This window comes from Lontra canadensis, unplaced genomic scaffold (genome assembly GCF_010015895.1).
Source record: "Lontra canadensis isolate GAN:19392208 unplaced genomic scaffold, GSC_riverotter_1.0 scaffold146, whole genome shotgun sequence".
NCBI lineage: Eukaryota > Metazoa > Chordata > Mammalia > Carnivora > Mustelidae > Lontra > Lontra canadensis.
Window position 1 is genome coordinate 34,498 of NW_022631140.1, and position 25,560 is coordinate 60,057.

Genomic DNA, 25,560 nt, shown 5'->3' on the forward strand with positions numbered 1-25,560 from the left:
CGATCAGGTTAAGCTTTGTCAGGAGCGGGTGCTGGCGGGACCCTGCGGGACCAAGGGCTGCTGTTCCAGGTTCAGGTGTTTTCTCGGATTCTTCTTGCTATCACCTTGCGGCTGTCAGCAGCAGGTGTGGGGACATTTCGCAGCATTCACCCTACAGGCCCACCCTCATTAACAGTGGATACTCAGTGACTCTCGCAGGTGCCCCTTCTTACTACCAGCCCGTCAACAACCACAGAAAAGTTCCCTGCTTGCTAGGTCCAGCCAGTTCCCTGTTGGCCGGCCTAGGCAGCCTGTACTCCACCGGGACACTTCCTGCTTGCTCAGCAGGTGTGAAAAAGCCTTGACCCAAGGCCAAGGAACTTCCCACCAACTTCACCATCTCCAAGAAGGTCTGCATCCCAGCCTTGAGAAGTCTTCTTCCAAGTTTGTTTCTTCCTTGTGTATTTTCCGTCAGCCATAGTGTATTCTTTTTTTCTTTTTTATTTAAGGTTTTATTTATTTATTTGACAGACAGAGATCACAAACAGGCAGAGAGAGGAGGAAGCAGGCTTCCCACTGAGCAGAGAGCCAGATGTGGGGCTGGATCCCAAGACCCTGGGACCATGACCCCAACGGAAGGTAGAGGCTTTAACCCACTGAGCCACCCAGGCGCCCCGCCATAGTGTATCCTTTAGCGTTCTTGGAACTCTACTAAGCACTTTGGAAGCACTGCATCATTTAATCCTACTACAAACCTCTGAAGTAGCTATAAGGAGGCATAGAGAAAGAGAACTCCCTGTTCAAATTGCTGTTTGGTTTCCAGGCTCTTAATGGGTACATAGGGTTTTCCTGCTTGCTTGCTGGGTGACCCTGGCTGAATCCTTCGCCCCTCTGTGTCTCCCATGTACAGTGAGGATAAAAATAGCTGCACTACTTACTTCAGAGGTTTGTAGTAGGATTAAATGATGCAATGCTTGCAAAGTGCTTAGTAGAGGAACTGGCCTACAATTTTTTGTTTGTTTCTTGCTGGAAGATAAGAGGTGGATTGGAAGATAGGGACAGTGGAAGAGAGTCCCACATTAAATAATATTAGAGTCATTATTGATTCCAGCTGTGAGACCAGATGCAAGTAATAACTTAAATGAGTTCCCTCTCCCCTTTTAATGGTGGCAAGTCTTGTAAACAAATTTTGCAATTACTGAAATCACTGGTAATGTATGGCATGTATGGGAGTGGAACCCATAAAGAGTTATACCTAAAAACAATAAAACACAGAATAGCTTCTGGGTATTATTTTATTACTCACAAAATCCAAATGAGAACATAGAAACCTTAAACAAACCATCTCAAAATAGAGTAGCTTCATGGACTCCTTCTGTCTTGCAACTGGACAACAGTCATCCCTACTCATCTTGCTCATCTGCCCATGAATCTTGAGAGTGATTAGAGTTCTCATGTGGCTTATGAGGGACTCCATGTGCCCACACAAGATTTGAGGAAGAGCCCTCTGTCTCCCTCTCCACTTCATTTCTTCTTTTTTCCCTCTTAATCAGAAGTGGGATGAGAATAGGGAAGAAAACACACTATTTTTAGAGAACTGTTTTACTTTCTGTTCGTGGCACTCTAAATGTCTTGGTACAAAGATTCTCTTACAAATGAAGAATCTTGGTTTGAGTTTTGGAAATAACAACCCAACTTACCCTACCCTTAAACTCTGATATTGATTTTAATTAGATCCTTTTTGGTATAAAATTATGTGTGTAGTCATGAGAAAGATGATCGGATACAGGCTTAATGCTCCTCCTAGCCATCACTCGAGTACTGACCCATAATCCTCATGTTCTTTAAGCTGTCCCACTTGACAGCACTGCCATTTCTGGATGTTTCTGTTTAAACATTCAGAATGCTCAGGAATAGGTCCTCTCCCTACCCTGATTAATGGCGCTCTTTCATATTTCTAGAAAAATGAACAGGAATTTCGACAAATGTCTTTAGATTTGCACGTGCTGTATGCATAGACCACTCATGTAAGTCTACAAAAGAGTGACATATGTTCTTCGGGGGGGGGGGGCTCTTTATTATGTAAATATACTTATATCAAGATATGCCCACACATAGTGATGCCCCTCTGTGTGTCCATGTGTAGATGGAGTAGTCTGAGAAAGACATAAGTGTCACTGGTTGGGAGTAAATCTTATGGTACCTTTTCTTTATAATCACCTTCTGTGTTCTCCGGGCTAGCAAAGGCCAGGAAGATTTGTTCCAGTGTTATCTGACTGATGGAATAGTCTTCTAAATTGAATTGCTCTTTAGCATCCTCCAAAATACCAAACACCTTTAGTAACAACAGCAGTAAAAAAGTGCAGTTACCATTATAGTCCTCCCTTCCAGTGCCCAACCCAGATAAGCCTCTCCCACACTTCCTCCAAGTCCTGTCAAGTTAATGTTGGAGGACAAAAGGGGGAGATGAGAAAATGTAGAAAACATAATTAAGAATCTCCAAGGAAGCAGTTCTGTCCCCATTCTCTTGATGGACATAGACTAACAATGGGATTTAAGAAACAAATCAATTAAATTCTAGGGACTTTTGGAAAATAACATACTTTAGGTTACTTTTCTGCTCCTCATACAAGGTCAGGCTCCCATTACACATACGGGATATCAAATACTCCTCCCATCATTGGTGCTTTCTTAGTATGTAATGTTCGAAGGTCATGGTTTCTACATTACCTTTCCCCAGCTGTTGTCCTTGCTGGGAATATAGTAGGTAAGGATCCCTTGATTCTCCTGTTTTAATACACTATCTAAGAAATGAAAGACAGGATAGATGAATAATCTTGCAGATATAATTTTAAATTTCCAAAATATTGTTACATCAACTTAATTATTCACAATAGAGGGATCAATAGACATTGTTAATACAAAAAGGAACATGGTCAAATAACCTGCTGTCTTTGATATATATGGCATGGTTAATTCCTTTTGGATTTATTCCTGATAAAATAGTCTTATTATGTGGAGTTCATAGCAATTATTGAGTGCAGGCTTTCCGGCACAATAAAATTGTCAGCTCTGATACCCTATGTAAAAACTCTGAGCCTTCTAAAATTCTAACATTACAAAGACTTTATTCCTGGACATAGTGCTGAGAATATGAATTGGCCAGATTTTCACTCTGGTTGTGTGGCTACGTATGCATGTGTGGTGTGCTTGGTGGGGAGGAGAGCAGGACAAAGCCTCCTTGCTTTTTCATTATTACATGCCCTGTGAAAGAGGAAATCATACATGTAAGTCACCAAAGTCAGGCTGTGGGTTCTGGTTTTGTTCACTGGGAATAAGAACCCACTGGTGGAACAAAAGGGAAGAGGGTGGTAACCACTTCTAATTGAAACAAATAAATGTGTTTACACTTATCAGTGCATGATTTGTAGGTTGTTGCAAATTGGATACTGGGGTCAAAATGTTTTAAAGTAAAAAATACATGTTTATAAGGGTGAGTGGATTTTCTTAATGTGAATTTTAATGCATGTATTGCCTCCGTGATCCCATAAAGCTCTTTTTTGTGTGTGAAAAATTTGAAGCATGGAGTTTAATGAATTTTTCAAAGCAAACCCTCATGAATTCAACCTATTTAGGCCAAGTAACAGTAACCCAGACTCACCCTTGTCCCACTTCTCAGCCTCTATTCCCCCCCCCAAAATTACCAATACCTTCATTGTTATTGTGGACATTTCTTTTTCAAAGGTGTTTTTACCATGCATATACCTCTAAAAACTGAGGTAGAGTTTTCCTACCTTTGACCTTTATGTGAATGGAATCATCTAGTATATTTTCTTTTCTTCTTCTTTCATTCAGTATTTGTGAGATTCATTCATGCAGTTGTATATAGCTATAATTCATTTTCTTCTCTAAATAGTAATCTGGCATATGAATATTCTGCAATTTATTTTCCATTAGGATACTGATAGACAGAGGCTACTGTCTTACTGTTGTGAATGTTACTGCTTAAATATTATTTTACTTATCTCTTTTTATAGGTGGATACAAGTGTCTAAAATTTAGCTGTAGGTAGAATCATTGGGTCATTGCATTTTAAAAAATTGGTCCAGTTTCACCTGTGAGATATAGTGACTTGGAAAGACTGTAATTCCCACTGTTAGTACAGGAAAGCTGGACAAATTGCAAATTATTGCATTTCTTGAATCCCTCAGTTTCCTGACAGGGCAAACTCAGGGCAAATAACTAACCCATATCTGGGTAGAGACAGGCATCTACAGAGAAGATCAGGACCAAAGCATTTGCTTGTACAAGGCAGACACAACCAGATAACATAAGCTGAAATTAAAAAATTAATAAATTGCTGAAGATCAAGTATGGGATAGCAAGAGAATTATGAAACCCATTTTTAAAATTATAACCTCTTTAATTTGTGTTTTTTGATAGTGCTTACTTCTTACCAGAGAACTGAATTTTGCCTGTGAGCCAAGCTGACATTTTTTCTTCATTTAATGCAGGAGTTAAGTCTACTTATGCATATTGAAAGGAACAATATATTTAGTTACAGTCTTCCTATATAATTTGTAAAGTTATATATGCATATATACCAGGTAAATGCATAAATATAAATACAAATGTAAATATACAAAATATGACTGTGTGCGTATGTGTTTCACTTTGTGGCTGGTTCTTTTTCTTACTGTTATACTTGTGATAGAGTAAAGTATTTATTTTGTTCTAATGGTTAACTTCATTCTAAAGTTAGATTGTCCCTTCTTTTTAAGATACTGGCATAAACATTCAGGACTCACCAATAGTTCCTATGCAGACACCTCTCTAGCCATTCCTCAGTTGACATGAAATTTTTGTCTGCATAGTCTTCAGGCAGAGCCATCAGGAGTAATATCCCCTGAATACCTATTTATAACTCTTTTTGAATTTTATTCTTGAACATCATTTTGGCTATATATGAAAACTATGGCTTACATTTTTCTTGGCATAAATGGTTTTTCACAAAGCCCAAAATCAATCTAATTTTCTTTCCCTTATAAATTTTCCTTCTTCCCCTTGTTTTTTTAAATCTGGGATCCAAAGGGCATTCCACTTTTTTATTAAAATACAATAGTTAGATTGGAAAATTCCTTGGTGGTGTTGATATTTTTCAGGTTGTCTTTTCAGTAAACAGGTTTGTCTCATCTTCGGAAATTTTCTTGAATGATAGTTTTTAAGTTTTGTTTTGTCTTGTTTTTGTATGTGTTCTAATCTATGGCATTGCTTTTCTCCTTTTGGACTAATTTCATAGTTGTGTTGGACTGTCCTTGCTTTGCCTCTTGCTTACTTTATTTTGAAACCTCACCTGTGTTTCTGTTCAGTGATTTTCTGTTTTTCTCCTTTCCAATCTTCATTTCGCCTGTGCTTTCTATGTGGTTTATTTGCTCTTGATAAGTATTTCTGAAATGTTTACCTTAAAATACCCTCTTCAATGTCTGCATATCACCCTGTTGGCTAGCCATCTAATCTCTTTATCTTTTCAGTTAGAATTTAGGATTTTCTTATATACCATTCATTCCCTTCTTAATTCTTTAGGCTTATGTTGAAATATTAGATAATAGTTTCATCTGCTTTGTGGCCCTATAGCTCTGCTGTTCTTTCAATGTCTATAGGTATTTTTAATCCTCTTTTATTTATAATATTTTTTCTGTGGGATTCAATTATAATCTTTTACAATTTATAATCTTTTCAGTCATTTATCTTTAAATGAGATTAATTTTCTTAAAGCTTTAGAAGGAGTTTCCTATGTAGAAGATGAGGTGGGACAGAATATCTTTCTTAGCTTTAGTCTAGTCCGGTTCCTTCTGAGAGTCTTCAGGGATATATAAAGTAATAAAGCCTCCCAGTGTAGATCTTCCTCTGGCACTCTCTCATATCTGCCTCCTCTGTTTCTCGCCACACTCAAAGTTTAAATTTCAGATCCTTTCCTCCAGAGAGGATCTCTGCTTGCTCCTGCTTGGAATCATAGGATGCCCCTCACCGCCCACTTGAGGGTCCCCCTTTACATGACAGTCTCAGCATGAGCTTCTCAACTGAAGAGGATCCAGCATGATCCCTGGGCTACAATGGCATTTGCTTCCACAATTAGTATTTTCTAAGTGCTCACTATTTCCTTTCTTTTGTTTCTTCTTTTTTTTATTCCTTCCTGTTTGCAGGTTAAAATTTGTTCTCTCTTTTTTTTTTTTTGTAAGCCAATTATTGTATTAAAAATGTATTTGTTTTAATTTTGATCAATTTTTAGTTTTGTTTTACCAACAGTACTTTTCAGAATATATAATCTTCCATGTTGTAGAAATAGAATCATCTTTGCATTTTAAAAAAGAACTCACGCCATTTAAATTTCCTTGGGATTATGTAGAATAATTTATTCTAAATACCTGATTATAGTGGCAAATTCTCTTTAAAGTATACATTCTAGATGACTTTTGCTTGTAATATTTATTTCTTCTTTTTAAAAATCAACATTTACGTGTAGGTTCCATGCCAGATTTCTTTTTGATTCTGTCATATTTGAATAGGTATTTGCTCCAGGATGATGTAAGGAAGAACGGGGCAACAACCACCTTACAGTTGAGAATGTGTCTCAAACCCACATTCTCATTAAACCTCTTGTGTCCACATCCTCAAGGTCTTGGGTCAGAGTTTAGTGTCCTTCCTTCAAGCAGAGGTAGGAGAGCACACAGTAAGTGAGGTTTTTTTGGTCACAGCTTCTTTTTGTGGTAATTTAGACACCACATGAAATAGAAGTCTGATAGAATAAGTACTCAAAAATATGTGCTGAATGAATGCATTAAGTGAGTATTGAACCTCTTAATGGACACATCCATCTGCCGGTGTCATAGGACCTCACCATCACTATGACCAACACTGGTGTAATCATTTTCCCATACATCTGTTCTTCACATCTGCTCTTCCATTCATTTCTTATCTGTTTTGTGATCTCTATTCCTACTGTGCAATCAATCGTGCTATTTTCCATTGCTTGGAAGATAAACTTACAACTCCTCAACCTGACACACAATAGGAACTTCTATGATATTTTGCTCAGCCTAACAAAGTGGAAGGTAAGATGAAAAGCCAGCATTATTAAAATCTTTGCCAAGTTTCTGCTTTATATTTGGAAAGAGAGGTAAAGGACAGAAAAAAATAGTTGCTATCTCTGGTACTATACCATGTAGGCAGAGAGGTGCTTGTTGAATTTAGCAGCAGAAGCAGAACTAGTTTTGAGAGAAGAGAAAAGCTTAGTGGTTCTCATTTGCATTTCTATACCACATCCTGGCCGAGATACCAAAAGACTAGGGATACATGCATAGGTGGAGGGAAAAAGCCTTAAAACTTTGCATGGGTAATATGTGAAAATAATTGAGAATTGTACTAAAAAATATGACTTTAGTGATGTAATTTATATTGGCAGCTTGAATCCAAAGCTGCCTTATTAAAATGATATAAGAGCTGAGTGAGAACTTTTGTATGTGTGGGAAACTTTTGTCTTATTATGCTAAGAAACTATCAGAAGGATTCCCCAAAGCAATTCAGTATGGAAGATCAATAAATATCAATAAACCATAAGAAACAGTTATTGAAGACATAAAACATATGGATGGTGAAACAGAAAAACCCATGCTTTAAAACATCTATATAAAAGTTAGTTCAACTTAATTTACCGGGGAATGTCAGTGTGACGAAATACTTTAAACCATCCAGTTTGCCCTTCTGTGCATCAATCTTGACCTTGACCTTCAGGACGTAAATGTTGCCAAACTTGTTTTTGAGGTGTTGAGGGCTACCCAGGCACAGAAACTTTCCCTGCACCATTATGGCCAGCCTGGTACAGAAGGTATCACATTCCTCCAATCTAGCAAAACATAATAGTGTAAAAAATTCTGTTTTGGAGAACATTCTGTAGTTCAAACAGAGCCAGGAATTTAAGACTCTCTTTTCAGTGTGAAATGGAATTTGCTCATCATAAAGATCATAGCTGAAAAGTGAAATTTTTTTAAACAATTAGTAGTAGGGTACATATCCCCAAACACATCTCCAGAACTTCCTGCTCTCCCCCCATTCTTAATTCTTTAACTCGATGAGGATTTTTGGCCATTCTATTCATTAATATTAAGGAGGAAATCACATACCTAAGCAAATTTATTGTCAATATTTCTAGCATCAAATAATTCTCACTTATAGCCACTACAATACTTGTCAACCCTCATTCAAGCCTCCAAATGAGCCACACCTATGGGAAGTTACAATGATGGCTTTGCCACTTTCACATGTCAATGTCACAGCATTCCAGAGCAGGCGTCGGGCTACAGGGTCCATGCCCGTTGATGGCTCATCCAGCAAAATGACTGAGGTCTTTCCCATTAGGGCAATAGCAGTACTCAGCCTACGTTTGGTTCCTCCACTTTATGGTCATAGAAGGAGAAGAAGGGAAAGAGAGGTTATATAAATTAGTTACTTATAGGAAAGAGCATAAACATATCAACAAACATGTAATATGGAATTCCACAATGCTGATTAGTTACACTTCAATAAGTTAGCAAGCCCAGTACAGGTGTATATATCAATTAATTTTCATTTGAAATGTAGATGAGTGACTCTTCTGTAACTGATTTTAGATACACTGTCAGTGGCATTTATTCACCTGTGCCTAGGGTACCATGATTTTCCAAGTATAAAAATCTACCATAATTCAAAGGGCTTATATTCCTACTTTCTTGGGAGACAAAGAACCATATGGACACTAGGAAGAATAATATAATCCCTTTTGAGATTTAGAGGCTACAGTTCAAATAGAACAAGGATTTTTAGTTTCATCTCTGCAAAGGAAATACATGGAACTACGTTGATATGTCTTATTACTATTATCTGAAACCTAGCAACTTGTGAGATAGTTTTACCATTAGATAATTGTGTGACAGAAGGACCTAGGTGAAACTGTGCTCATTTATTTCAAACACCAGAAATACAGGGAAGCATGTCAACATTAATGGCAGCAACACAAAGATCATAATGAAATGACTCACCTATAGGTTCTGATAAGCTTGTCAGCATGGGCTTCCAGTTGCATTGAACTCAACCATCTATTCACATAGAGCTGAATCTGGGGTTCAGATACTCCCCATAATCTGGCACACATGATCATTATTTCCCGACCAGTCATGTATTCCAACAATGCATCATATTGAGGACAATAGCCAACTCTTGACTTCACCTGATTACAAGAATTGCTTTAATAAGGACCCAAGTTATCTATTCCACTGGTCATCCCTGGATAAGATAGAAGACCACAGTTTTCCAGACCATGTCTCTAAGAGTCCTACCAGGAATTTTTATTCTTTAAGTCTACACAATAATGGTTATTGGACCTATTGTTTTAAGTTGGAGTAACAGCTTCCTCAATTGATTTTTAAAGATCTTAGCAATGAAAAAGTTAAAATCCCAGAGCCCACTGAATTTGGAGGAGAATACAATTTGGAGGAGAATACAAGATTCTCCCCTCATTAATAAGAAACTCTAAAGGACATGGCCTTCATTGAAGTTTTTTGCACTGCACAACCTGCACAGCCCTGTGTAGATGTTGTTTCATAGTAAGGCTGAACCAGAAGTAAAGACTTTCCCCACTTCCACAAACAGGAGAATGCACTGACTATTGTTTTGCCAATAACTAACCCTTTTATGGATTTGCATTCAGATGCACATAGACAAAAAATAAATAACATCATTTTATCAAAATTAATTAAAATTAAAAATAGTTAAAATTATTCTAAATACTTAAAGTTCATACTTTTCCTCTGAGATTTTACTAATTTATAGTAATCCCAGATTGTTTATACCCCTAATCTCTTGGTAGAAATCAAAACAAACCCATAATTTAAAAATTATGTTACATTAGTCACCATATAGTACAGCATTAGTTTTTGATGTAGTGTTCCATGATTCATTGTTTGTGTAAAACACCTAGTGCTCCATGCAATACATCCCCTCCTTAATACCCATCACTGAGCTAATCCATCTCCACTCCCCCTTCATCTCTAAAACCCTCAGTTTGTTTCCTGGAGTCCATAGTCTCTCATGGTTTGTCCCCCCATCTGATTTCCCCCCTTTCATTTTCCCTTCCTTCTCCTAATGTCCTCCATGCTATCCCTTATGTTCCACAAATAGGTGAAACCCTATGATAATTTGGCTGACTTATTTCACTTAGCATAATCTCCTCCAGTCCTATCCATGTTGAAGCAAAAGTTGGGTATTCAGCCTTTCTGATGGCTGAGTAATATTCCATCGTATATAAGGGCCACATCTTTATCGATTCATTGGTTGAAGGGCATCTCTGCTCTTTCCACAGTTTGGCTATTGTGGACATTGCTGCTATGAACACTGGGGTGCATGTGCTCCTTCTTTTCACTACATCTGTATCTTTGGGGGTAAATACCCATTAGGGCCATTGCTGGGTCATAAAAGAAACCCTTTCTTCTATTTTAAAGGTTTAAAATTATTCTCCCATATAATTTTTGAAAGTAAATGAGCTGCATACAACCATAACTCAATTAACAAAGAAAAAGATACCATGAATGCCATGGGTAGAAACAATACTCACGAGAAACATATTTGAAATGACTTCAGATGTTGCAATTATCAGATCAGATGTGCAAATGATTGTGCTTATTATGTTTAAATAAATTTTTAATACTTTAAAATATATTTATGAAAAAAAATGAAGCCGGAAGTATCACTATTCCAGATTTCAAGTTGTACTACAAGGCTGTATTAATCAAAACAGTATGGTACTGGCACAAAAACAGACACACAGATAAATGGAACAGGATAGAAAGCCCAGAAAGAAACCCATGATTATATATGGTCAATTAATCTTTGACAAAAGAGACAAAAATATGCAATGTGACAAAAATAGTCTCCAGTCTCTTCAACAAAAGAATGAAACTGGACTACTTTCTTTTACCACACACAAAGATAAACTCAAAATGGATTAAAGACCTAAATGTGAGATCTGAAACCATAAAAATTCTCGAAGAGAACACAGGTAGTAATTTCTCTGCTTTGGCCATAGAAATATTTTTCTAGATATGTCTCCCAAGACAAGGGAAATAAAAGCAAAAATAAAATATTGGGACCATATTAAAATAGAACGCTTCTGCACAGTGAAGGAAACAATAAAAAAAAAAAAACTAAAAGACAACCTACTGAATGGGAGAAGATATTTGGAAATGACATATACAGTAAAGGGTTAGTATCCAAAATATGTAAAGAACTTAAAGAACTCAACACCCAAAAAGCAAATAATCCAATTTTAAAATGGGCAGAAGACATGAGCAGAAATTTTTTTAAAGAAGACATCCAGATGGCCAACAGACACATGAAAAGATGCTTAACATCATCATCAACAGGGAAATGCAAATCAAAACTATATGGAGATACCATCTCACACATGTCAGAATGGTTAAAATCAGCCACACAAGAAACAACAGGTGTTGCTGAGGGTGTGGAGAGAGGAAAACCCTCCTGCATTGTTGGTGAAAATGAAAACTGGAACAGCCACTGTGGAAAACAGTACAGAGTTTCCTCAAAAAATTAAAAATAGAACTACCCTATGGTCTAGTAATTCCACTATTGGAAATTTACCCCAAAGACAGAAAACCACAATTCAGATGGATAAATGCACCCCAGTGTTTATTGTTGCATTATTTATAATAGCCAAATTATGGAGGCAGACCAACTGTACATTGATTGATAAAGAAGAAGCGGTATATACATAGATATACAATGGAAATTACTCAGGCATAAAAAAGAATGAAAACTTGCCATTTGCAACCACGTGGATGGATCTAGAGAGTATCAAGCTAAGTGAAATGTCAGAGAAAGAAAAATACAACATGATTTCATTGCATATGCAGAATTTAAGAAACTCCCTTAAGAGGAAGAGACAACCCAAGAAACAGACTCTTAACTATAGAGGACAAATTGATGGTTATCATAGAGGAGGTGGTGGGCAGTGGGTGAAATAGGTGATGGTAATGAAAAATATACTTATCATGATGCACCAAATAATGTATGGAATTGTTGAATCACTATACTGTCCACCTGAAGTTAATATTATACTATATGCTAATCATACTGGAATTAAAATAAAAAACTTAATAGCTTAATAAAATTTTTAAAATATTTATGAGAAAGAAAAGTATAAAGTCACTTAGGTTTTTGGGATTGAACCACATATAACATCTAAAAACTAAACATAAATGAATAAATAAATAAAGTAAGTCCATAAATAAAGCAGGCTACAAACTTTGTGAATGCATTTGACAGCAATTTAATGACAATGGAAGAAATTAACTTAACCTGGAGATTAGGTAATAAGAAAGCAGCTAGGATGCAGCAGAAAAATTAAAAATGGGGAAGTGTGAAAGTGAAAGATAGATTGGAAATATGTGGATAGCCAAAGTTGCAGAAGGAGAGAAAGGAACAGAAGAAATATTTGAAGAAATCATTAAGTGAAAATGTTGCAGAACCAATTAAAGACACCAATCGATCAACTGAAGAATGTCAACACATTCCAAGCAGGACAAAATTTTAGATTCACATCTAAATATTTCATATTGAAGCTTATGTAAAACAAAGATAAAATATAAAAGCTACAGAGAAAAGAAAGATTATCTATAAAGGAATATCAGAATGAGCTAATTTCTCAAAAGTAGTGATGGGAACTAGATGATAGGGAAACAGCAGGTCAATTTGCTAAAGAAAAATAATGGCAAACCTCAAATTTCTATACACAGTGAAAATATCTTTTGCCAATGAGGGTAAATAAGAGGCATTTACAGATAAAAAACAAAACATGAATAAGAAAGTTTGCCCATGAGTTTCAGATTGAGAATCTGCAATTGCCATTTCTATTCTGTGCCGAGGAGAGGTTCTAGCCATGGCTAGAAAAAAAGTGTTAAGATTGGAAAGGAAAATAAATTGTTATTTGCAGCAGTCATGATTTAAAAGTAAACATTCCCCCCAAAAAGTAAACATTCCAATATAATTTATAGACAAATATTAGAATTAAGAGAGTTTAGTAATTTTATTGAATACAACGTCAATATTTAAAAATCAGTCACACTCAGGGTGCCTGGGGGCTCAGCTGGTTAAGCATCAGGTTCTTGATTTCAGCTCAAGTCATGACCTCAGGGTCCTGAGATCCAGCCCCACATTGGGCTCTGTCCTCGGTGGGGAGAGTGTGCTTTTCTCCCTCTTTCTCTGCCCCTCCCCTTGCTCTCTGTTGGCCTGGTGATGGGTATATTAAGGAAGCACATATTGCATGGAGCACTGGGTATTTTATGTAAACAATGAATCCCAGAACACTACATCAAAAACTAATGATGTACTGTATGGTGACTAACATAATAAAAAATAATAAAAAATTAAAATAAATCTTTTTAAAAATCAGTTGCACTCAATAGACAATCAGCATTTAATAAAATAAAAAATCACTTAATGTTAAAACACAATATGTAGAAATAAATTACACACAGAACTATTGTTTCATGATCTTATATCCAAACAAGCTAAATTGCCTCTTTAGTGTAAAATCCCTAAAATTTAGTGTAAAACCCCAGTTTAAAACCATTATTCTGAGACATTTAATGAGATCCAACACATGGAAAGATGTATTATGTTCACTATAAGTATGTCAATCTTCTAAAATCCCACTTAAAATTCTAGGATTTTTACACAAAGATAAGCTAATTCCTCAATTCATCTATAATTTAATTTTTATTTAATTAAAAAAGATTTATTTATTTATTTGAGAGAGAGAGCATGAGCAGTGGGAGGGGCAGAAAAAGAGGGAGAGAGAAAATCCTCAAGCAGGTTCCCCACTGAGCTTGGACCCCAATCCAGGGCTCTATCCCAGGACCCTGAGATCATGATCTTAGCCAAAATCAAGAGTTGGATTCTTAACTGACTGAGCCACCCAAGAGTCCCTCAGTAGAAACTTTTGAGGCTAGGAAGTAGTGAGTGGAATGATATATTTAAAGTGAGAAAAAGAATCAGCCAAGAATTCTATACCAACAAAACTGTCCTTCAAAAATAGGGAGAAAATAAGAAATTCCCAATCAATAAAAGATGAGGGAGTTTATTACCATTAGATTTACCCTACAATAAACACTAAAAACCATCCTTTACACTGAAATTAAAGGACACTAGACAGTAAATTAAAGCTGTATGAAGAGATAAAGATCTCTGGTAAAGCTAATAGATTGGCACATTTAAAACAAGAATTATTACAATTTTGACTTATGATTCAACTATTTATTTTATATAGTATTTAAAAGGCAAATGCATAAAATAACATTTAATGGTACACAAAGTATAAAGATGTATTTTGTGACAACAGTGACAAAGTGTGGACATGGGAACGGAGGTGTAGAGAAGTAAAGTTTTGTGTGTGATTGAATTTCAGTTGATACCAATTCAAAAGAGATAGTTACAACTTTAAGATGTTAAATGAAATCCCAATGGTAATCACAAGGAAAATAACTGTATAATATACACAAAAGGAAATAAGTGTATCAAAACATCCAACTACAAAAAAAAAAAATCAGCTAAACACAATGTAAGGCAGTAATGGAGAAAATTAGGGGTAAAAACACAAGAGATACATAAAACAAGTGGCAAAAGTAAGTTCTTCTCTATTAGTGATTCCTTTATTTTTAAAAAGATGTTATGTATTTATTTGAGAGAAAGAGTATAAGTAGTGGGGAGGAGCTGCAAGGAAAGGGAGAGGCAGACTCCCTGGTGAGCGGGGAGCCTAAGCAGGGTTTGATCCCAGGACCCAGGATCATGACCTGAGCAAAAGGCAGACACTTAACCAACTGAGTCACCCAGATGTTCCACTATCAGTAATTACTTTAAATGTAAATGGATTTAATTCCCCAATCAAAAACGCATAGATTGTCAAAATGAGTTGAAAAAGCAAACGTGATCCAAATATCTGCTATCTAGTCAGACTGACTTATATTTAAGTACACAAATAGGATGAGAGTTAAAGGACATGAAAAAATTTCATGCAAATAATGCCCCAAAGAGATGGGTCTAAACAATTATTAGACAAAATAGATGGAGCCACTAACTATGACAAGAACAAATACAGTATTATATATTGTGTAGGAGGCCACAGTAAGGCTTGAGAGGAGGACCAAACCAGGCCCTGACTTGTGCCTCCTTTAAAGGCTGAATAGCTGAACAAAAGGCTTAGGTCCATAAAGTCGAGTAGCACTGAGAAAGGGTTTGAGCTATGTGTTGCGCGCTCGCCTACGTGACTTCCCACACATTTGCTAGTCAGATCAAGACAATCTGGCCGGGGCCAGAAATTCTTGGCTGGTCCTTGCTGTCCTTGCACGGGCTATAGACTACACCACTGTAAGACTGTGCTGTGCTTACATAAACAATGTCTTGAGTGGCCTTGAAGTCAGTACATCTGGCGCTAGAGAGTCTGCTATTGGTGCTTGGGAAATAGATAATGGGAAAGCTTGAAGGATTTTCTGTGCATGTTGCAAACTCTTTAGTAATCAGCTAAAAATAGATACCTTCTTATGATTGTTTCTGTTAGCTATATAATGCCTTGCTGCCTTGAATAAAATCGGCACTATTGGACATCCCCCTTGGTGCTCCTCCTGCCCCCATCTCTTTGTCTCTTAATTTCTTTTCACCATCCTCTTACCCTCTCGACCATGGTCGATTTGTCGCACCGGCCGCGACAATATTGATGAAAGGATCAATTTACCATGAAGATAAAATAGTTATACATATATATGCACCAAACATCAGAGCTCCAGATTATATGAAGAAAAGAATAATAGATTTGAAGGGAAAAATAAACAGCTGAAAAATATGAGTTGGAGACTTCAATCCTATACTTGTACTTATTTTCTTTAAATTTTATTATGGAAGTATAGTTGGCATATAATATTATATTAGTTTCAGGAGTACAACATAGTAATTCAGTTTTATACAGTATGCAGTGCTCACCATGATAAGTATAGTTACCATTTGTCACTAAACAATGTTATTATAATATTATTGACTATATCTCCATGCTGTGTTTATCATCTCCATGACTTACTTATTTTATAACTGGAAGTTTGTACCTCTTAATCCCCTTCACCAATTTTGTCTATTCCCTTATCCCCTTCCTCTTTTGGAAACCCTCAGTTTGTTCTTTGTATCTAGAGTCTCTTTCTGTTCTTCTTTGTTCGTTTTTTATTTGTTTTCTTTTTGAAAATTTTAATGTTTTTTAAAAAAATTTGTTCAATTAGCTGACATATATTGTTCATTTTTGATGTTTCATTAGTAGCATATAACATCCAGTGCTCATCACCACACATGCCCTCCTTAATACCCATCACCTTGTTACTCCACCCCCTACCCTCCTCCTTTATGTAACCCTCAGTTTGTTTCCTGCAGTCCATAGTCTCTCATGACTTGTCTCCCTCTCTGATTTCTTCCCATTCACTTTTCCCTCCCTTCCCCTGTGGTCCTTTGCACTATTCCTTTTGTTCCACGTATGAGTGAAACCATATGATAATTGTCTTTCTCTGCTTGACTTATTTCACTTAGCGTAATCCCCTCCATTTCCATCCATATCAATGAAAATGGTGGGTATTCATCCTTTCTGATGGCTGAGTAATATTTCATTGTATATATGGACCACATCTTCTTTATCCATTCATCTGTTGAAGGACATCTTGGCTCCTTCTACAGTTTGTACTATTGTTCACTATTGTGAACACTGCTGCTATGAACAATGGGGTGCATATGCCCCTTCTTTTCACTACATCTGCATCTTTGGGGTAACTACCCAGTAGTGCAATTGCTGGGTTGTAAGGTAGCTCTATCTTGAACATTCTGAGGAACCTCCATACTGTTTTCCAGAGTGGCTGTACCAGCTTGCATTCCCACCAATAGTGTAAGAGGGTTCACCTTTCTCCACAACCTTTCCAACATTTGTTGTTTCATGACTTGTTAATTTTTGCCATTGTAACTGGTGTAAGGTGATATCTCATTGTGGTTTTGATTTTAGCCCTGATGGCTAGAATGATGTTGAACATTTTTGCATGTGTCTGTTAGTCATTTGTATGTCTTCCTTGGAGAAGTGTCTATTCATATCTTCTGCCCATTTCTTGACTGGATTTTTTGTTTTTTTTATGGGTGTTGAATTTGAGACGTTCTTTATAGATCTTAGATAATGGCCCTTTAACTGTATGATTATTTGCAAATATTTTCCCCATTCTGTGGGTTTCCTTATAGTTTTGTTGACTGTTTCCTTTGCTGTGCAAAAGCCTTTTATCTTGAGTCCCCAAAGTTCATTTTTGCTTTTGCTTCCCTTGCCTTTGTAGACATGTCTTGAAAGAAGTTGGATCACTATGGCCAATGTTGAAGAGGTTACTGCCTATGTTCTCCTGAAGGATTTTGATGGATTCCTGTCTCACATTTAGGTCTTTCAACCACTTTGAGTTTATCTTTGTGTATGGCATAAGAAAGTGGTCCAGTTTCTTTCTTCCATATGTGGCTGTCCAGTTTTCCCAGTGCCATTTATTGAAGAGACTATCTCTTTTAATTGGATATTCATTCCTGCTTTGTAAAGATGAGTTGACCATAGAGTTGAGAGTCCATTTCTGGGCTCTCTATTCTGCTCCATTGATCTATGCACCTGTTTTTGTGCTAGTACCATGCTGTCTCAATAATCATAGCTTTGTAATATAGCTTGAAGTCAGGGATTGTGATGCTCCCAGCTTTGGTTTTCTTTTTCAACATTCCCCTGGTGATTTGGTATTTTTCTGGTTCCATACAAATTTTAGGATTGTTTGTTCCAGCTCTGTGAAAAATGTCAATGATATTTTGATAAGGATTGCACTGAATTTATAGATTGTTCTGGGCAGTATAGACATTTTTACAATGTTTATTCTTCCAATCCATGAGCATGGAATGTTTATCCATCTCTTTGCATCTTCCTCAATTTCTTTTATAAGTGTTCTGTCATTTCTAGAGTATAGATCCTTTACCTCTTTGATTTATTCTGGAGGTTTACTAGGTTTATTCCTAGGTATCTTATGGTTTTTGGTCCTATTATAAATGGAATTGATTCCTTCATTTCTCTTTCTTCAGTCATATTGTTAGTGTATAGAAATGCAGCTGATTTCTGTGCATTGATTTATTATTCTGCCACGTTTGCTGAATTGTTGTATAAGTTCTATTAATTTGGAGGTGGAGTCTTTTAGGTTTTCCACATAAAGTATCATGTAATCTGCGAAGAGAGAGAGTTTGACTTCTTTGCCAATTTGAATGCTGAGGTTAGGACTTCTAGTACTATGTTGAACAAAAGTGTTGAGAGTGGGCATCCCTGTCATGCTCCTTGCCTTAAGGGAGAAGCTCAGCTTTTCCCTATTGAGAATGATATTAGCTGTGGGCTTTACATAGATGGATTTTATTACCTTGAGGTATGTTCTCTCTATCCCTGTGTTTTGAAGGGTTTAAATCAGGAAAAAATACTATATTTTGTCAAAATGCTTTTTCTGCATCAATTGAGAGAATATGGCTCTTATCTCTTTTGTTAATATGATCTATCACATTGATTGATTTCCAAATATTGAGCCACCATTGCATTCCAGGAATAAATTCCACCTGGTAGTGGTGAATAATTCTTTTAATGTACTGTTGGATCCTATTGGCTAGGACCTTGTTGAGTATTTTGGCATCCATGTTAATCAGGGATATTGGTCTGTAATTCTCCTTTTGGATGGGATCTTTATCTGGTTTTGGGATAAAGGTAATTATGGTCTCATTGAATAAGTCTGGACGTTTTCCTTCCATTTCTATTTTTTGAAATAGCTTCAGTAGAATAGCTATGATTTCTTCTTTAAATGTTTGGTAGGATTCCTTTGAGAAGCCATCTGGCCATGGACTCTTGTTTGTTGGGAGCTTTTTGATTAATGTTTCAATTTCCTTGCTGGCTATGGTCTGTTCATATTGTCTTTTTTTTTTTTTTCCTGTTTAAGTCTTGGTAGTTTATATATGTCCAGGAATGCACCCATTTCTTCCAGGTTGCCTATTTTGTTGGCATATAGCTACTGGTAATAAGTTGGCATCTAGCTGCTGGTAATAATTGCCTCTATTTCCTTGCTATTAGTTGTGATTTCTCCCTTTTCACTCATAGCTTTCAATAGTTACTCTCAACGTGAACAGGCTGAATACTCCCATCAAACAGCCCAGGTTTCAAGTTGGATAAGAAAGCAGCACCCATCCATATGCTGTCTACAAGACTCATTCTGAGCCTAAAGACACCTCCAGATTGAAAGCAAGGAGATGGAAATCCATTTCTCATGCTAACAGACCTAAAAATAAAGCTAGAGTTGCGATTTTCATCTCAGACAAATTAGATTTTTAAGCCAAAGACTGTAGTAAGAGATGTAGAGAGACACTATGTCATACTTAAAGTGTCTATCCAACAAGAAAATCTAACAATTGTAAATATCTATGCCTCAAACATGGGAGCAGCCAACTACATAAGCCAACTATTAACCAAAATAAAGAATCTTATTGATAATGATAATTAACAGTAGGAGACTTCAACACTCCATTTACAGCAAGAGATAGATAACCTACGCAGAAGCTCAATAAAGAAACAAGAGCTTTGAATGACACATTGGACCAGATGGACTTTGTAGATATATACAGAACATTCCATCCTGAAACACCAGACTAATCATTCTTCTCAAGTGCACATGGAACTTCCTCCAGAACATATCACATACTGGGTCACAAATCAGGTCTCAACCAATATCAAAAGATTAAGATGATTCCCTGCATGTCATCAGACATGGTTCTTGGGGTCAGAGAATCCAAAATTCCCAGCAGGCAGTTCCTCAGAAAAATTAAAAATAGAAAGATCATACAATCCAGAAATTTCACTACTGTGTATTTACCCAAAGAAAACCCCAAGAACCTTCTGGAAGAACCCATTCACCTCCTTTCATCATACATCACCTCTTCCTCTATTTCATTGTTTTTCCTTCTAGTATAAATGTGGTCAAGTTGTTTAATATATAAAATATCTCCTGTCTCATTCTCACAACTTTGGGTGAATTCTAATGTTTCCTTTAGCTTCAAAGCTAACTTTGTTCAAAGTATAACCCATATTCTTAGCTTCACCTCTGTTACTAGAATACTGTTTATCCTAGAGCATGCAGGATCCCACAACCCCATCTTCCTGATGTCATAATGATGAAGTGCCATGAGCTAAAGAGGTAAGAAATACACCATTTAGGATCCCATTACTACCACTCAACTGACCATAGCACAATAATTCTTGCTAACTGCATCACTGAAGTTCTGATTGCTAAATCCAATACACTCTATTCCGTCTTACATTGCTTGAGATTTCCTGGAATCTGACACCATTGACCAGTTTCTTCATCTTGAATTTTTCTTACCATTTAGCTTTCCCCAAGGTTATGCACTCTCTCCCAAGCAGCATGTGCACCCAATGGCTGGCTGAATCAGAGATATAAAAGAAAGCTACCTTGCCTTGATTTGGGACCATTCTGAAAGTTCATCCTGTTCCAGAGCTCTAAAGTGCATGAAGACCACAATTACAAGTGAACTGCATTTATAAATGAACTGCATCTTCTACCCTGGCTTTCCCTCTACAGCATCTTGTCTGGCATATGTTAGATGTATTGTTGAGATAACTTGCCTTTTACTCTAGCAGTTTCAAAGAACACAAAAGATAATCTTGTCTTAGATTCTATCCTTGTTGCCTCTCTCTCCTCAAAAATGTTTTTTCTCTCTCCAGATCTATTGAGTTGACTAATACTGTCAGTATCAATGTCTATCATGATTGCCAACTATTATCTTCAGTGCCTGCCTGTTACCTGTACTCCCAAGACATCAAACTTCTCAAATCTTTTCTTTTTTAAGATTTTATTTATTTATTTATTTATTTATTTAACAGAGAGGGAGAGACACACACAGAGAGAGAAGGAACACAAGCAGGGGGAACGGGAGAGGCAGAAGAAGGCTACCCGCTGAGCAGGGAGCCAGATGCGGGGCTTGATCCCAGAACCCTGGGATCAGGACCTGAGCCAAAGGCAGATGCTTAATGACTGAGCCACCCAGATGCCCCAAGTTTCTCATATCTTAGATTGTAATAGTGTCTTACCTTTGGGAGACTTTTAGTGATGCTAAAGTGCTCAATGAACACATCCCCAGAGGTAACAATCTCTTCTCCAGTCAAAATTTTGAAGGTAGTAGTTTTTCCAGCTCCATTGAATCCAAGCAATGCAAAGCACTCTCCTCTTTGGATTGCAACAGAAATATTTTTCACAGCCAGAATGACTGGATACTTAAAATATATCTAAAAAAATCCAGAAAACACAATGCAGTAAAGAGTATTTGAATATAAAAACAAATAAATACCTCAGATCCCTATGGACCATGACTTCAGGTAGTTTCATAAGAACTCTTCTATTATACTGGGGAAATAAACATATATTCTAAAAAAAAACCATAGTGTGCCCTGGACACTGATGCCATGCTCTTGGGGATAACTGAAGCCAGTATATATTGGCCAGTGAATGATATTACCTTTGTGAGTTCCTTAATAATCACTGGGGAATCCAGTAACCCCTGAGGCTGCCCCAGGATTCTCTGTCTTTCATTTTGTATGTCTTCATCATCAGATTCTCCAGATAGCTCCTTGGACACTTTTCTCTATATTTGAAATAAGCAAGAGATAAACACATATCACTTATAAGAGATTCCCAATAGAAGCAGCACCTGACTTTTTACAAAAACCAATGGAGAGTGCTATCAGCTTGTTGGTGGATTAGGAGACCCTGGTGCTTGCTGCTGTCCTCCATATCAATGGTTTAACAAATATCCACAGAGAAAATAACCCTGGGAGAGCTCTGGAGTACAGTTAAAGAGAACGCAGCAACCTGATGGAGTAGAAACTCCGGGGATGACCATATAAAAAAGTAGAGGATGCATTTTACCCACATCAACCCATTCCTCAGCTTAGCACAGCTTGGTACCAAGAAGAATCTCTTTGTTCACAATCTCTCTTCTTGAGAGAAAAGTAGGGCAAGAAGATCCCAGTAGCCACTGTCGTGAGGTACACCAGCAGCCCTCATTGCTACTAGAGACACTAAAGCTGTCACTGCCAAAACACGTAAAGTCTTCAATAATGCTAAACTCAGCTGATGGAATAATCCAGAGTTTATTCCACTGTTCACCCCAACATCTTGAGTCAGAGATGCTGCTGTACCCCTTGAAACCAGAGCCAGAGATACCAGACTCCACCCATCTGGTGCCCTCACATTCATATGAAGGTAAAGGTCTTTTCCCACCTTTATAGACTGGTCTTTTCCCAGTCTATAAAGTCTGGAAGAGGTGACTGTTCCTACAAATGCACAGATGTATATACGAGGCTACAAGGAACACACACAAAAACCAAGGAAAAACAAAAAAAAATTTTAACATGAAACATGACACCACTAAAGAAACAGAGAATTTCATGTAACTTATCCCAAAGAAATATAGATTTTAAAACTACCTGACAAAATAATTCAAAATAATTGTTTTAAAGAAGTTCAGTGAGCTATAAGAGAAATGAGAGATAATTTAATGAAATTAGGAAAAAAATATGAACAAAAGAGAAGTTCAAAAGAATATAAAATCATAAGGAGAACTAATGAATTCAGTAAAGTTGCAGTTTACAAAATCAATGTACAAAAATTTGTTGCATTTCTATACACTATCTATCAGAAAAGGGAAATTATGAAAACAATCCCATTTACAACTACATTAGAAAGAATAAAATCAATCCCATTTACAACTACATGAGAAAGAATAAAATACCTAGGAATAAATTTAACCATGGAGGCGAAATTCTTGTGAACTGAGAACTATAAGACAATTAAAGAAATTAAAACAGACACAAAGGAAAAGATATTCTGTGCACATGGATTGAAAGAAATTATATTGTTATAACCAAGAGGCTCAGCTAATCAATTAGTAGTGGAGATGCAAATGAATCACAAGATACTGCTAATCCAAAAGAAGACATGAAAAGAGAAAAAATAAAGTACAGATAAAAAGCAAAATGATAAACTTAAACCCAACCATATAAAAAGTTACATTCAAGGGATGCCTGGGATGCCTCAGTCGGTTAAGCGGCTGCCTTTGGCTGAGGTCATAATCCCAGCATCCTGGGATCGAGTCCCGCATCGGGCTCCTTGCTCCGCAGGGAGCCTGCTCCTCCACTCTGCCTGCCTGTGCTCTCTCTATCTCTCCAACAAATAAATAAATAAAAATCTCAAAAAAAAAAGTTACATTCAAAATAGTCTAAATTCTATTAAAATGTAGAGATTATCAGATTGAATAAAAAACTAAGTAAATTATGCTCTCTATAAGAAACTCACTTCAGGGGCGCCTGGTGGCTCAGTGGGTTAAAGCCTCTGCGTTCGGCTCAGGTCTTGATCCCAGGGTCCTGGAATCAAGCCCCACATCAGGTTCTCTGCTCAGCAGGGAGCCTGCTTCCTCCTCTTTCTCTGTGCCTGCCTCTCTGCCTACTTGTGATCTCTGTCTGTCAAATAAATAAATAAAATCTTAAAAAAAAGAAACTCTTTTCAAATATAATAATAATACAGGTTAAAGGTCAAATGATAAAAAAGATACATCATGCAAAATGTATACATGAAAAAATTGGCAGAGTAACATCAGACAGAATATATTATAGAATAAGGAATATCACCAGAGATTTTTCAAAAAGTAATTACATAATGACTGATGGTCAATTCATCAAGAGGATATAAAAATCCTAAGTGCATGTGTGCCTAATATTTTAGATTATAAACAGATAGGGCCAAAACCAAAAAATAAGTAAACAAGCAAGTAAGTAAACAAATAAATAAAGGAGGAGAAATAGGCAAATTCACTGTCATACTTAGAGTCTTTAATCTCTTGAAAATTGGTATAACGGGTTGAGGAAAAAATAAGAATACAGAAAAATTGAACATTATTAAACAACTTTATCTAGTTAACAATTAAAGAACACTGAATCCAATAAGAGCAGAATATGCATTCTTTCAAGTACACAAGGAACATTCACCAAGATAGGGCATATTTTGAGCCATGAAACAACTCTTCATAAATTTATGGAGACAGAAGAATATGTACTCCAGAAATAATAAAAAAAATAGAAATCAACAGCAGAACAATACCTATAAAATTTTGAAATATTTAGAAATTAAACAACACTTTATAAATAACTCATGAAAAGGAATCACAAAAGATACTAGAATATGTTTTGAAGAGAATGAAATGAAAACATGATATTTCAAAACTTATGAGCTGGGAGAAGTAGCAGCTGAGACTACTTCAGGTTGCGGGAGATCAGCTAGATAACTTATCTAAAGATTGCAAACACCTACAAATCCAACGGGAGATCGAAGAGAAGAAGAACAGCAATTCTAGAAACAGAAAATCAACCACTTTCTGAAAGGTAGGACTGGCGGAGAAGTGAATCCAAAGGGACGGGAAGATAGACCCCGGGGGGAGGGGCCGGCTCCTGGCAAGCGGCGGAGCAACGGAGCACAAAATCAGGACTTTTAAAAGTCTGTTCCGCTGAGGGACATCGCTCCAGAGGCTTAACTGGGGTGAAGCCCACACGGGGCCAGTGTGGCCTCAGGTCCCGCAGGGTCACAGAAGGATCGGGGTATCTGAGTGTCGCAGAGCTCGCAGGTATTAGAACGGGGAAGCCGGCTACAGAGACGGAGCCGAGGAATGAGCTCACAGCTCGGGCTTACCTTGAACCGGTCGCAGGCTCGGTGAGCTCGGAGCGCGGCCGGAGGCCAGGCAGACGGGAGTAATTGGACGCTGTTCCCTGAGGGCGCACTGAGGAGTGGGACCCCGAGCTCTCGGCTCCTCCGGGCCGGAGACTGGGAGGCCGCCATCTTCATTCCCATCCTCCGGACTCTACGGAAAGCGCTCAGGGAACAAAAGCTCCCGAAAGCAAACCCAAGCGGATTACTCAGCCCGGCCCCTGGTAAGGGCGGTGCAACTCCGCCTGGGGCAAAGACACTTGAGAATCACTACAACAGGCCCCTCCCCCAGAAGATCAACAAGAAACCCAGCCAGGACCAAGTTCACTTACGAGGAGTGCAGTTTCAATACCAAGGAGAACAGCGGAATTCCAGAGGAGGAGAAAGCAAAGGACTGAACTCATGGCTTTCTCCCCATGATTCTTTAGCCTTGCAGTTAATTTAATTTTTTTTTCTTTTTCAATTTTTTTCTCTTCTTCTGCTAAATTTTTTTAAACTTTTACCCTTTTCTTTTTAACGTTTTTTAACTGTTTATCTAATATATATATTTTTTCCTTTTTATATTTTTTTCATTATTGGTTTTCTTTTTTTGTTTCTTTTTTCTTTTTTCTTTTTTTTTTTTTCTTTCTGAACCTCTTTTTATCCCCTT

At 37.1% G+C, this 25,560-nt stretch overlaps 1 protein-coding gene across 1 annotated transcript in view; it reads right to left on the reverse strand.

Moving 5' to 3' along the window:
* Positions 1–1,455: 1,455 nt before the first annotated feature.
* Positions 1,456–25,560, reverse strand: part of LOC116859012 (ATP-binding cassette sub-family A member 3-like) — a 133,795-nt gene continuing 109,690 nt past the window's right edge. The window contains exons 25-32 of the mRNA XM_032843986.1: positions 21,673–21,798; positions 21,248–21,442; positions 9,054–9,241; positions 8,261–8,431; positions 7,692–7,882; positions 2,710–2,783; positions 2,200–2,314; positions 1,456–1,523 (exon numbers count right to left, since the gene is read on the reverse strand). Of these exons, the coding sequence (XP_032699877.1) occupies positions 1,504–1,523; positions 2,200–2,314; positions 2,710–2,783; positions 7,692–7,882; positions 8,261–8,431; positions 9,054–9,241; positions 21,248–21,442; positions 21,673–21,798 (1,080 nt within the window). The 3' untranslated portion in view covers positions 1,456–1,503. The remainder of the gene's footprint in view (positions 1,524–2,199; positions 2,315–2,709; positions 2,784–7,691; positions 7,883–8,260; positions 8,432–9,053; positions 9,242–21,247; positions 21,443–21,672; positions 21,799–25,560) is intronic.